Source organism: Leuresthes tenuis, unplaced genomic scaffold (genome assembly GCF_036924035.1).
Source record: "Leuresthes tenuis unplaced genomic scaffold, fLeuTen1.0.hap1 SCAF_8, whole genome shotgun sequence".
Taxonomy (NCBI): Eukaryota; Metazoa; Chordata; class Actinopteri; order Atheriniformes; family Atherinopsidae; genus Leuresthes; species Leuresthes tenuis.
In genome coordinates this window covers 13,876,416-13,891,302 of record NW_027325362.1, presented here as the reverse complement: position 1 = coordinate 13,891,302, position 14,887 = coordinate 13,876,416, and the positions used below count along the sequence as shown (strand labels likewise).

The window sequence follows — 14,887 nt, the reverse complement described above, 5'->3', positions numbered from 1 at the left end:
ATACAAAATATCCTCCCAAGACTAACTAATACGATATGGAGTGACATATATAAAATTGTGATGTATTGTATTCAGTCAATGTGTGAAAGAGTGAGAAGTATGAGCCTACCTTGCATTCCTTGACTGGAGCTACCTTATCGACACACATTGTGAAGTGCAACTATGAGCAGCACTTGTGGCTGTTTCTTCGGGTTGAAGGGAAATTCTTTCCTTCTTAACTGAAAAACAGCTTGACTTCAGTAACTCCAACTGTCTGTCAAAGCTTCAGTTACAGCTCGCTATGACAGCTTCAAGAGAGTTTCTTTGTTTGTTGTTTCAGCAAAACTTCCTGTCTTTGAGTAATGAGAGGAAATGGGTGAAACAGAAGATTTGATTTGACAAGTGCATTATCCAGCTTGGATAGCCAATATGATGAAATTCGGGAGAAAATACATCAAGGATGCCAAGTATTTCATGTAGTCATTGTGTAAAAGCCCTACAACTGGAGGTATTTCCCTAATGGTGTGGGACTCTGTCCAAAAGGTTAGTAAGGTGAATTTGAAAGTTAATCTCTTTCTTTAGAATGATGCAATATTGTTTCCCTTTTTCTCTTTTTTTCAGTTTGTGTTTGCCAGCCTTAGTTTCCCATTCATGAATAGTCTGTATGTGTAGACTGTGAATATGTTCATAAATGAATTAGAATGATAATTGAGATTAAAGTGATACAGTATATGTAGTCAGGTAATCATTTTAAGAATGTTTTTGTTTTCATACTGACTGTCGGCAGGGTCACCTCATTTACTTTCCCCTTATTGCTGTTTCCTTTAAATCGAGATCTAAATCTTTGCTTTTAGAAAAAAAAAATGCTTTTGATTGTGTACTGTTATGAGGCTATTTCAATTAGTTCTCTATTAAGAAAAATAAAGTTGTTCTATGCCGAAAATGTCCGTTGACCATCAGCTATCTGGATAGGCCCCATGGTTGGAGCCACAAACTATGATTTAGGGGCCACCTTGTGGTATAAAGTAGGGCTGTCGTCTTACAGCTTAACAGTCACGATAGGGATGAAATGAACATGCAACATTTAAGAGAGAGAGAGTGGGAGGGCAAAAAAACAAACACCACAGTGGATTATGACTATTTCGGAAGTGTTTTTCTGTGATAATAAATAGGGACGTCTCTACACAGCCTATCGGATTCCGGGATGCAATACGCATCCAAATGAAACGAATGCCAGTCCCTTCTCTAATCCTTGTCTATCCTTTTTATCTCGGGACTCATAGCAGTCGGATCACTATGGGACAGCGAAGTGGTGGGACAAAGCCATGCGGATGATAGTCCTGTAAACGAAAAAAAAGTAAGTCTGTTGGACTTCAGCGGGCGCAAACTGGGCGCATGTAGGCAAATTGCTTATGCGTAAAAGAGGGCCAAAATGTTCTTCGTCCTGCTCCTGGGGCTCTGCGTAGCCGCAGGTGAGTTTTTCTCCGCAGTGAGCTCCTGCCCTCCGCAGTGCAGCTGTTTTTACCACAACTTAAGCGATGGATCAAAGGCCAGGTAAGACGGATGCCCAAAATAAATATTTTTTATTGTAAAGTGCATTATTGTGTGTTTTGGTTTTTGCGTAAAGGTGCGTCTTTTTAGAGAGTCCCGTCTTGGACAGATGTTTGCATGGAGGTGAGCACGTGTACAAATGATAATTCAGAGAGTGCATGTCGATCTAATTTTATTTGCTGCAGGATTTACTCTCAAAGGCACTTTCGGCGTTCACATCTCTGTCTTTAATGAGTTTCGGTGACCTGGGGAATCTTTCTGAATTGTTCTCCACAATACTTTTGCAGCATGGGATCAAACTCTATTTTTGGTTATTTTTGAATATTTTTCAATGACTTAACTCAGTCTATAATAATTTATTGTCAACGGTCGTACTAACGTATTTTCACTTGTAAATAATTTTATAAACTTTGCTCAGTGTAATTTATGAGGAGAATGTTGAAGTTGAACTTTTGTGCGCCTCTTTTCAGGAGCGTGATATGCAATGATCCCGATATATCTCTTGTGCCTGTCGGGTTCCCCGTTGACGCATCCAAGTTGCGTATTGAGAAAACCTCCATCCAGTTGATACCAAGCGAAGCCTTCAACTACCTCTCTAGTCTGGAATTCCTGTGGATGTCTTTCAACACGCTGTCCGGCTTGAGTCCAGACAGTTTTCGAGGACTGTTTAACCTAGAAGAGCTTCGTCTGGACGGGAATGCCCTAACCGCCTTTCCCTGGGAATCTCTCATGGACATGCCCAGCCTCAGACTGTTGGATTTGCACAACAACCAGCTCACCTCGCTGCCCGCGGAAGCCACTACTTACATTAAAAACCTCACCTACCTGGATCTGTCCAGCAACAGCCTGCTGACATTGCCGACAGAGGTGTTGTCCACTTGGCTGGCTGCAAAACCCACACAGGGTCCGGAGAGCTCCAAGATGATACTTGGTAAGTGACAGTGCAAATCCTGTCATTCAGCCTGAATTTGTAACATCTAAGTCTTGCTGCAGTTGCACTCTCGTTTGGGCTTACGGTGCCTAACTTGGAGCTGGCTTATTCATTTCATAAACAGCTGCTAAATAAAATATCAAGTACAACACATCATCTGATGACAGCAGCTCTGATTAGTCCAGTTCAAAATTGAATCAGCAATGTATATTGAAAAACAGTTTAATTTAAGTCAAAGGTGACACTTAAATGTCCTCATTTCATATTTATAGGCAATGGATTTACACATTATAAAGCAAATCTCATCTTTGAGAATCAGTCAAAAGCTGTAAGTGATAATGTGGAAAATGTCCATTGATATTTATGATAAAAAAATGTGTTGGCTAAATCAAATTGTTACATTGTTTAAGTGTTGGATAAATATATACATAGTCGATGAAACGTGTACATATGATATTGATGATATATGTCAAGCTGTTCTTCACAACTGAAAGCAAAATCCAAATCCAGCTGTTCCAGTTTCAGTTTCATTTTACTTAAGAGCAGGAGGGTGAAGTGACAACAAAGCTTGACCTTGGTTACTGGACTACTTCTACCACCATCTCTACCATCATCACCATCATCATCATCATCATCATTGCCATAATCATGGCCATGATGTAGTTTATTAATTAAATGTCAATCCTCTTATAGGATTAACATCATAACATCCACACCAGCCATCTGCTGGTTAGTCTTTCACTTTGCACACAGCTGGACACTTGCTTCCTCTTAACCTTTCTTGTACTCTCACTCACAGGTCTCCATGACAACCCCTGGGTGTGTGACTGCCGGCTCTACGACCTCGTCCAATTCCAGAAGTCTCCCACATTTTCAGTGGCATTCATTGACACAAGACTTCGTTGTTCGGCTCCAGAGAGTCTGTCGGGAGTCTTGTTCAGTGATGCAGAACTGCGGCAGTGTCAACTCCCACGCATTCACACAGCTGTGGCACGAGTCCGGAGCGCAGTCGGAAACAATGTGCTACTTCGCTGTGGGACCATTGGAGTCCCTATACCAGACCTGACATGGCGCAGGGCAGATGGACGAGCTCTCAATGGAACAGGTGAGTTGGCAGATGTCATGCCTTTTCTGTGTGTTGTGGACGAGAGAATATAATTTTGTCTAATGTGTAGTCCTGCTGTTAATTAAACAGAGAGCTTTCACTGGAGTTAGCATGACTGTAAGTCTGACTGACAGCTGTGGCCATCACAGGGAGTTATGCAACATGGATGATGATTGATGCAACATTGTGTAATCATCTGCTCACAGTTTATTTGTACATTTATCAACATGGATAACTCTCACATGTCAAATCCTACTTTGATTTTAAAATATTTTTTCAAATGTCATTCTTTAATCAATGTGTCAATGTGTCATCTTCACCATTACAGTGCAGCAAGAAACATCTAAGGAGGGAATCACCTGGTCCATCCTCAGTGTACCAGCTGTGTCCTATCGAGATTCTGGGAAATTCATCTGCAAGGCCTCTAACTATGCAGGGAATGCTGAGGCTGTGATTTCTCTTATGGTCTCTAACACGCCAAAACCAGAGGGGAACCAAACCATCAATGACAAGAAGGCCAAAGTCAAGAAACCAAACCCATTGGGCAAAGCTGCCTACCAGGAGAGGCTGGTGGCCAGATATGTAGCTCCAACCTCTACCCCTTCATCCTTGCCCATAGGTCCTGGTCTAATACCTAATCCTGACTCTGGACTAGCCAGTTACAGCATCACTGACAGAGCCACCCAAGGGCCTGCTACATCCTCCAACCCAGATTCACTACTGGATCTGGAGAAGACAAATCTAAGCAACCTAGCAGCAAACACCTCATCACTGCAGCAGGACCCTGACAGAGTTGTCCGTTCGGTGAAGGTGGTGGGAGACACAGACAATACGATTTCTCTGAACTGGAGAGCTCCTAAAGCCAAGAACACAACTGCATTTAGTGTACTGTATGCAGTGTTTGGAGAGAGGGACATGAGAAAGATCAATGTTGGTGCAGGCCAGAACCGTGTAACCATTGATGGGTTAGTGCCCAAAACCAAGTACATTGCCTGTGTTTGCGTGAGGGGGCTGATCCCCAGGAAAGAGCAGTGTGTCATATTTTCAACCGATGAAGCAGCTAGTGCCACCGGTACCCAGAGGCTAATTAATGTGATTGTCATCACTGTAGCCTGTATCATTGCGGTCCCACTGACTGTCATTGTATGCTGCGGGGCGCTGAAGAGACGCATCCAAAAGTACTGGGGAAAAAAGTCAAAGGACATCCAAGATTCTTATGTGACCTTTGAAACACTGTCGCCCGCCACAAAGGCTAAAGGGCTCGAGGGCGAGTATTTGAACAGACTGAACCTAGAGGAGTCCAACAGGCTGCTGTCAGCTCGTTCCAGCCTGGACTCGGAGTCCACAGCTAAGATAGAGGGACAGCCTAATGAATACTTCTGCTGACGTCATGCTCCAGCTCCGGCTCCCGCTCCACGCCATTGTCCTCCCACTCACCAGCATCCACGCCACAGTCCTAACCCCAACACCCATTCACATTCTCATCAACGCCCGCATCTTCACCACCACCCACATCCATATCCCCATCACTACCTGCACTCTCACCCCACACTGCATCCTGACGTCAGTCCCCCACTCACACGCTCCCATACAGCCACAAAACGGGATTCCCCCCCACCTGTCCCTCCTCGCTGGATAATGCCACCAACGCCACCACCACAGAGAGCCAACTTCTATCAAAGGGCATTTGCACGATGCACTATAATGGAAATATCTGTTTAAAGAAATTGGTTAGTTCTAGAAAAGCTCTTCTTTCTTGCAGAAGGAAACTTACTGGACTGTTGTACACTGCATCCATTGATAGTAATACTTGTCAGAGAAAACAACTGTCAGAGCATAAGAAACATTGTAAATGATGTCATATAATTTGCATGACCCAGCGAAGAAACCTTTTCAACCCAATCTGATTTAAAGGGAACTCAATGGTAGAAAAGTCATTGTTTATATCCATATATGTATGTGTATGATTTGTAAATATTCAATGGATGATGTACACTTACATATACAGTTAATTCTGTGCCTCTGTATATATCTGTCATATGTTCACAGAGAAGATATACACATAGGCATGGTTCAACACTAGTGACTAGAGAGAAGCTGGAGCTGGAGAGAAGTACGGAAAGGACTGAACTATGACAAAATGTAAATATGATGGAAATGATGCAAAATGAAATGTTAAATAATTTTTATTTCCAGCAGTGAGAAACATACACAAATGTATGTACCATTTTAAGCCACCTAGAGGCATTATTACTTGCATTTAATGTAGATTAATTTATTCCAATCATTCCAAGTAAGTATTTGACTATATAATTGAATAAACTTTTATATAAATTGATCTGGTATGTGATGCTGTGTGTTCTTCCAACTTTTGATCCTGGTCAGCAAAGAGTGATAATCTTTATATTTTACTGGTGGTTTGTAAATAGGAAGTAGACAATTATACAAGCGATTTCAGGATATTTTTAATGAATTCAAATCGGATTTGAGAGCTGGGTGCTTGCATCAGTCATAAGCCATTAAAAAGAACAATTTCTGTATTGCTAAATTGAAAAGGTGTTGTATTTTCAGTACTTTGATATATCATAAGACATCCAGTGTAACCTGTACTAAATGTAAATGTGTGCTGTGAGGCAACAGCAGCTGAAGTGAGCCTATGTATATATATATAAACGCTGACAGTTCCTCCTAATACAATAAGAAAATTCAACAAAGAGTATCACCTGAGTGCTGTAACAATTGGTTCTTGTCGAGTTAAATTCCTCTTTTTCCTTTTCCAGGACAGCATTAGTACAAAATTCCAACAAATAACAAATATTTGTGGCAAATGCCTCTAACACCAATTCTTTTAGAAACATTTAACTAGACCTGTATCTTTATTTTAATATTTGTTTTATTTCACGTTTGATGACTTGAGAGAATGTGTCATTTTAAAAATCCTGTCACAACCTGGCAACCCAGCATCTTGAGTTGCTCATGTATGAAGCATCGGTTAATTATTCGTTTGATAACTTACCACTGCAGCTGTATGACTGGCTTATCAGACAGTGGTGCTAACTTACAGGTAATGTGGATCTGACCCTGTGGCACAGTAAAGTGTTTATCATGCGCGTGTCTTCCCCAAGAATTAGATGCCACTGTTCTTGCACAGTATGTCAGGGGATTAAACTTAATAGGCTTCTGCCGTCTGCCACGCTGGGCATGTCTTAAACACGAATGTAACCCGCAAATTTAGGTGTTTCCGCGGACTATGGACATAATTTATTACCTGCTTGTTTTAATTTTGTTGAACACTCAAGCGTATGGCAGCTATGCTCAGTGTTTACATGGTTGCAGCTGTTTAGATGACCGTTATGGAAGGTAAGACGTAATTTTATGTTGTCCAATCTTCAGGATGACACAATTACCTTTAACATATTTACCTGTATAAATGGGTAGGCCAGTGATTGTAATACGGGTTCTGAATAAAGTCAATAAGGCGGCAATGAGTTCGACTTGGCTAATTCTAAAATGTCACTATATGCGTCAAAGACATGTTGGGATAGATGGATCTTTTGTCACACAGTAACTAGATGGTTTTATACTCCTGTATAAATTCATAGGTCGCTAATTTGTATGGAGGAGAGTGCCTTTGGAGCCATACCAGAGAACCTTCCACATGATATGACCAAAATACGCATCGAGAAATCTCACTTCACCGAAATTCCCAGAAGGGCTTTCTCAAAAACGCCTGCCTTGGAAAACTTGTGGTTGAACTTCAACGACATCACAGTGATAAACTCAAAAGGTCTAGAAGGTCTGGGGAACCTGACTGAGCTCCGTTTGCAGGGGAACAAGCTGCGTTCAGTACCATGGACAGCGTTCGAGGACACGCCGGCCCTCAAGATCCTAGACCTGAAACACAACCAGTTGGACGTCCTGCCGGAACATGCCTTAAAACATTTGCCAGGTCTGACATACTTAGACTTATCCTTCAATCGACTTACGGTCATATCGAAGGAGGTCTTCCAAAACTGGCCTCTCTATCAAAAACTACAGAACACGGGAGAGCGGGAGGCATCTGTGTCCGGGCCGAACGTCGTTCTGGCGCTACACGACAACGTCTGGCTCTGCGATTGCCGTCTGAAGGGCTTTGTGGAGTTCATAATGTCATTAAGCCCCCCGATCATACTGATGAACTCCTACTTGACCTGCTCAGGGCCGGACTTTAGGGCTGGCAAGTTTTTCCACGAGATAGAGCTACAGGCGTGCATGAAACCTGTCGTCAGCACCCCATCAGATAACATGAGCCTGCCGCAGGGTTCGAACCTCACCCTGAGCTGCGTCGCGAAGGCAAGGCCAGACCCTTCCGTGTGGTGGACATATGGTCTGAAGATAATCAGAGGATTTCATGGTAAGATTGTAATGTCCAAAGCGTGTCATCCAAACTCCAGTTAAAGTAATAAATTGTGATAAATTAGATGCTTAAACAAACAATTTAATCACACATTCCTTTAATGCCTCTTTAAGATGACGACTGTTACATTTGGATATTTGTTCACTCTGATATAATCACTTCTACGCTCTCAATCTGCTCTAGATCATCAGTGTTGATTTACAGTGCAGTTTACCTGATGTCGGGTCAGTATTATTAAGTAAACCTCTTTCTACTTGACCTTTAGAATGGAGCACCTGCTGCAGATAATGACGGCAGAAAATAGTTAATCATCAACTCAGAGGAAACAGTTTCTATTTGTGTCTTTACTATCACAATTTATGTCACTCATACTCATGTCCTTATTGTATAAAGATCCCAGTTCATATAGTCCAGTTTAGAGTCAAGGAACAAATTTCAGAAACTCAAAGGTCTTATTTGACTGCCTGAAGTGAAAATATATTAATATTATCTTTATCTAACAAAACACATATAGAAGATGGAACTGAAGAAAAAACCCCAGTCTGTATATGTCAACTATGAAAACTATTCTGTCATATTAACATTGAATTACTGACTATTCATTCAACTATTTAAAAAAAAAAAGGTTAAAATGATTCCTCAGATATGAGTATAGGTACTAAAAGTGTTATTTAGGTTTATGACAAATGACTACCCTCTTTTTTTAATTAACTAAATACTTATTGGCATAAAAGTAAAAAAGAAAAAAACATTACATTAAATATAGCGTCACTACCTTAGTTGTGAGGATTTGCTTTCAGTCTTTGTGTTAATAAACACAAATTGTCTACCTTCCATAGCTTTCGTAACATCAACTTAACATTATAAATTTATATCCTGTGAATGGCACAATTCTCTTTGCTGGGACATTTTTGTTTTAGAAAAAGAAATTAATTGATAACCCCCAAATTTTATTGATGCTATGTCAATATACAACACAATGTGCAACAGACGCTTGTATGTGTTGTCAGGTCCAAAGAGTGGCAGGATAATATTAATAATTTATGCCAAAAGAATAAATGTGAAATAGGATGTGAATAGGGTATAGACTTTCATTGCATCAGCTGTGTATGAATTAGAGATATTTTTGCATACTCCCTCCATTTTCATGGTCTGATCTCATGTTTCATAAAAATGACTGGCACAAAATGGGCTTGGAGTTCATTCAGCTTCCTACTGTTTGCATAACACTGACATAGACTGTCTTATTTATTTAAGGATAAGTTGCAGTTCTATTGTTGTAAAGGCTTTTCAGTTAGTTGCGATAAATTGAGGAGAAACTATTCTAATATTATCCTATTTTCAGGGGAAAACAGTTCCAACACTAAATAGAGTGGACAATTCTTGGCCATTAGATCTAAATTCTGCTCTATAACATCCCAAATCTCTGGAAGTGATCATAGCAGTGTGCAAATAATTTGTCTGAATTCCTCAGTTTGTCGTAGCACATGCAGTTTTTTCTTTTTTTTTTTTTAACACATTCATGTCATGTTCTGGTAAGTGTAAGAGCTACCAGAATTTTCACGACTTCAACATAAGGTGATTCTGAGTAAAAGTCTTGTACAATAATATTGGATGCTCTTTTTGTCCTCCCAGAATCTCAAGAGAGAGTGGCTGAGGATACCATCAGATCCCTCCTGGTGATCCCCTCCCTTCATCTAGCTGATCGGGGTGTCTACACCTGCACTGCTGTAAACTTCATAGGAAACTCCTCAATCAATATATTCCTAGACGTCCACTCCGCTGACTTGTCCCAGTCACCTAATATCAAAGGCTTCCCAGCCGCACCAGATGCTGGTGATGAAAATGTCTTCATTGACATTCGCATTGCTAAACAGACAGTGCGTGGTATCACTATTGAGTGGTTCGCTGCCCTAGACCACCCGTCTGAAACGTGGTTCACCATCCACTTTGGTCATGCAGAGTCTGATAAAAGAGAAACAACCTACATTGGGCCTGGGATCCACTCTTACTCCATCTCTGATTTGATGCCTGCTACCAAATATGAAATCTGTGTAACCCTTAAGAACCAGGCACCACGTCCAGGCCAGTGTCTCATGTTTGTGACTGGAAGTGACGTTACTGAGAAGGAGCAGAGGGAGAAGCTTATTCATATAGTGGTGATAGTTTTAGCAATGGTGCTGGCGGTGCCCATAGGTATGTATGCCTGCACCACAGACACAAGGTTTGCCTGTCTTGAGGTTATCATGGAGTCCTGGAAGAACTGGCAGAGGGAAACCAGCTCATCTGAGAGGGAGCATGAGAGGCAAGGCACCTTCGACAGTCTGCAGGCCGCCAGTGATGAGGGGCTGGTTAATAAAGATTCCAGTGAAGACAGGAAGGTGAGGAGGAGGTCAGATGACAGACCGAATAAGAGCAAAGCTGATCACAGCAGACTCACAGCGGAACTGTATTAAATTACTGTTCATTAAACTATGACAGGTAACATAACACTCACCTTGCAATAGTATTTTTGGACAAAAAATATCTGCTTTATGATCTTGACTTTGATATTGATATACAGTTTAAAAGTTTGTGAGGTTATAATATTCTATATTTTTACGAAAACGATCTAAACCTTATTTGGATTTTCATAAGAATAGTATAGTTACACAAACAGATATTACATATCTGCTCGTATCAAAAATATATGAAGGTCAGGACTTTTACTTGGGGATTCAAAAACATTATCTGTTTTTCTTTCACCATTCTTTATTTTAGTGACAAGCGCCATTAATGGTGCATTCTATTTTAAATCCGAAGTCAGGTTTTCTGAATTCCCAGTCTGAAAAAACAAACTGTAAGGCCACAAAAAGTTGAATTTCTAACCCGGGCTGTCAGAGTAACCTCAAGCCCTGACCTCAAAATTCAAGATGGCTGCCACACAAATAAAAATAGCTGTAGAAATAAACTCTTTATCAATACTGCTGTCACTTTTGTAATATCAGCTTGCCTGGTCAGTGAGCACAACAATGAGCAAATCTTAGTGGTTTTTCAACTTAAACTAGAAAAACTCAACATGGTAAACATGAGGTTCAACAAGTCATTCTTGACTCCGTCTTTGGACTTTAAAGGCAAAATGGAAACCCTATAGTCGTTTGGTATGACCCACTTTCTGCTGAGATTTTAGACAGCAACGGATGTTCTGCTATCCTGTAGATTTCAGTGATTTAATTCAGAATTCACAAGCTGCCCCACCCAGATTCAGCAAAATGGTCCAAAAATCACAATACTTCCACCACCATGTTTTACAGAGGAGATGAGATCTTTGCTGGAAGGCTGTTATTTGCGTAATCAGAACGTACTGCAATACAACTTAATTAAAGCAAGAAATACATTTTCAGTCTTCTTTTTACATGCTGCTTATTTATCTACTTATAGGTGTAAACATCTTTTAATTTTTCATATATTTTTTCACTTTAGAAATATAGAAAACTAAAAAAATAACCACAAACTGTGCACCACTGGGACTTCAATATTCAGTGTAATGACAGCGTTAACAGCCTTGGTTTTAATCTTATTTCTTCCTTTGTTCCAGGCCGAGGAGGTTGTGGGAAAGATGTGAATGATGGCCGTGATACTAAGAGTGTAATTCAACGATTTGCACCAGTGTTGAGAATGTGGAGATGTGTGCTTCTGTCTTGTCATCTCTAAATGTTGATTATACTTCATATTGAATTGCTTGGTTGAAGCAGAGCCTTGGCTGAAATAGAGGAGAGTTCATATGACTTTCAGATGTAGGTTTTTACTTATCAATCCACTGTGAGAACATGTTAATACTCAAGTAACTGTCTTATGTAATGTTTATTTAATGCTGTTATTGATACCACTTCACTTTCTTTTCATGCTAACATAAAAAAAAATATATAATGAGAAGTTGTGCTCTCTTTAAATGTTACTTTGAAATGTGTGTTGTCCAAAATGGTTGTGTCATGAAATTTCATAGCAATCAAAATTAATACAGCTCGTGAATATGCTGTGTTAGCTGAAAGTATGTCAGTTACAAGATAGATTTTCTTGAATACACAACACATCATCCTTCCATTTCAAATGAAATTCTTTATGCATGTGTGTATGTATTTTGTGTGTTTATACAATGTATTTTGAATAGTTCTCTTAGAACAGAATTCTAATGTTTGATTTGTTAATAAATTCTGTTCCACATGTGAGTTTTTAATGAAAATATGTATGAGTAGATGTGTGACAGCGGCAATTGAATGACATTTGATTAACCAATTAATCAAACTGTAGTTAAACAGCCCCTTTCAAGTAAATGGATGTTATTAAATCTGCCTTAATTGTAATTAAACAAAGGAAATAAAATGATTTATGAGACTAAATGCAGACACAAAAAGAGATGAATGAAAAACGTTAATTAGATTTCATGTATTACGCTGAGGTAAACAATTTAGCTAAAAGTTCAATGTTATATATAATAATTTAATAATGTATGATAATGAAATAAATAAAAATCTAAGGTTGGCTGTGTCATAAAAGGAATTTTTTATTATCAATGGTTGTTTTTTCTGACCCTGCCCACTAGTTTTGATCTCTAACTCTAACCAAGTAATGTTGTTTTCTAAATCAAATCAGCTCCAATGAATCAAAATTCATTGTAATACGTTGTGTTTACATGTAACCAAAGCAACCAGTCCTTTACAGGATGCTGTTATGAACCATGATGAGGGGTATAAACAAACGACCTATATGACCATTTCATTTTATGACTTGTTGTTTTCTGCTACTGTGAGTTAGTGTCGCAGTAGCTGTGTTTGCATGTGGCTTTAACATTTCTTAATAATGAGATTACTCAAGACAACTTTGGTAGTCCCACTGAGTTTTGAAGCCCGATAATAAAGTCATGAACTAAATACAGAACAAGGACTGGAGATTTTGTGAAGCTTTAAAAAATCCTTAACTGTTTGTTTGGTCAGTAAGGTTACGTTGCAAAGCTTACTTATCCTGTATTGGAGGGCTGAAGTGACTGTATGCATTTGATAAAGCTCTTTATGTGAATTGTAAAGTTTTGTTATCTTTTATGTAATCTTCTCTGCATCGCTGTCTATGTACGTCACTCCATCTCCCTCTTCTGCGAACACAACACAGAAACTAAGCATCACATTTGAGCTGCATGGACAAACCCAGACAGATGGTGCATCAGCTATGCTGTGAGCAATGACATTGTTCATTTGACATAATACTCAAACACTAGCATCCCTCTCCAATATCCTCTACTGCCATCACTTTATCATCAGATCACACAAGCCCCCTCCTCCATCTCCATTTGTTGTCTCCTGTGACGCAAAGAGATCAGTTCAACTCTGCTTGTATTCATTTAAGATCAGGGTTTTAAACTACTGGCTGAGATTAGCAGCTCTTATTTTCTGGAACACAGATGCATCTGCTCACTTGCTTGTTCATTAGTGTTTATATGATTTGCAGGTGGGGGGATTGGTTCCCCCTTTTTGTTATAATCCTTTTCCACTATCAGTGGCATAAGACAATGTCACTTTATCTATTTATCGTTTTTTGTCTTTGTCTACCATAGTGTCGCACAAAGCTATTGACAGTACAACAGTACATAACACCTTCTGATCTCATGAGTAATAATGTTCAAAGATCAGCAGATAAACATATAACATAATGTGCTGTGTCTTATCTAAAATAGTAAACTTAAAATTTGCTTTTTTTACTTTCATAGCTTCAAACTTATGGCAGGGTATTTGATCCCTGCATGCTTTGTTTCATTCTAAAGCATCAGTGCTCTTTGCAACTTTCAACTCTGTAATCCTCTATCAAATAGCTCAGTAATCCTGGCTGCCTCTTACAAAGCATAAAGCATGATCTTTTGGGCTGCTCCTCATATTTGCCTCATTTCACTTCAGAGCATTAACAACCAGCAACAGTGAAAAAAATGTGCTCTAAAATCTTTCCCTCAAGAATTTTCAGACAAGAAAGTGTACAAACCTGAAAAACACCACCTCACACATTTGCATTTCCATCGCAAATGATTATTCTTAAAAAAAAATTAAATTGTAAAATGAGAGGATAGTCAGTCTTGCATCATGAAAACTATGTGGAATCTCACATCTTATCTGTTCAAAGTAGTTCAGGACAGATTGACTTTTGGTTTTTAGCCAGGATTCAATATTGCTCAGAGATGAACAAGCTGGTATTTGGATTAGAGGGGGTAATCTGTAAATTTCATGTTTTATGTAACTTTTAAATTGTGTTCATGTTTGGGTTATGTCTACACAAATACCCAGGGAGTAGTTTGGTGTAATGTTATAATTAGTTGTGCTCAAGACTTTGGAGCTATTGACAATAAATGGACTTGTGCCAGGATGATGATATTACATTTTAGTTTAACATCTGCTGAAAAGTATAGAATGTTATTGTGTAAGATGTTTTTCAAACATCTAACGCTAAATCACATTATTTATATTTCTGTTGTCCCACAAGACTATTTATACAGCAGTATATTGATAAACTATACAATATTTGCTGAATTATTAAACTAGCGCAACATATGCATCATTAAAGACATTTTGTGAATTTGGGAGCAGTGATCACAGGTCTGTTGATAAGCCTTCCTTGGTTTTTGCCTGCAAGCTGCCTGTAAGGTTACAATTTAATGATGTGGACGTGTTTGAGACCTGAACAGTCATAGCTGGCTCTAACAATACATGTGACATTGTCCAAGGACAGCCTGATAATCCTAATGGTAAGATGATAATGTTATGAGTTTTAAAGTTAAATTAAGTGTCAAAAGGGCAAAAACTATCAAGATGATTTAAACTTTGGCCTTTTTGGCTCAGTAAATTTGGACAAATATTCACAATTTTGAAAAGAATGGATCCTAAACAAAAACATAGCACTACATACA

General features: G+C 39.2%; 2 protein-coding genes across 2 annotated transcripts; both read left to right on the top strand.

The window, feature by feature from the left end:
- Window positions 1–1,279: 1,279 nt before the first annotated feature.
- Window positions 1,280–5,804, top strand: lrit1a (leucine-rich repeat, immunoglobulin-like and transmembrane domains 1a). The gene is made up of 4 exons (XM_072390363.1): window positions 1,280–1,533; window positions 2,001–2,461; window positions 3,261–3,566; window positions 3,895–5,804. Exons 1-4 carry the CDS (start codon window positions 1,412–1,414, stop codon window positions 4,950–4,952), a joined length of 1,947 nt encoding a protein of 648 aa, XP_072246464.1. The 5' UTR covers window positions 1,280–1,411; the 3' UTR covers window positions 4,953–5,804.
- Window positions 5,805–6,816: 1,012 nt separating this feature from the next.
- Window positions 6,817–10,418, top strand: lrit2 (leucine-rich repeat, immunoglobulin-like and transmembrane domains 2). Its single transcript, XM_072390362.1, has 3 exons — window positions 6,817–6,926; window positions 7,169–7,959; window positions 9,598–10,418. Exons 1-3 carry the CDS (start codon window positions 6,817–6,819, stop codon window positions 10,416–10,418), a joined length of 1,722 nt encoding a protein of 573 aa, XP_072246463.1.
- Window positions 10,419–14,887: the final 4,469 nt, after the last annotated feature.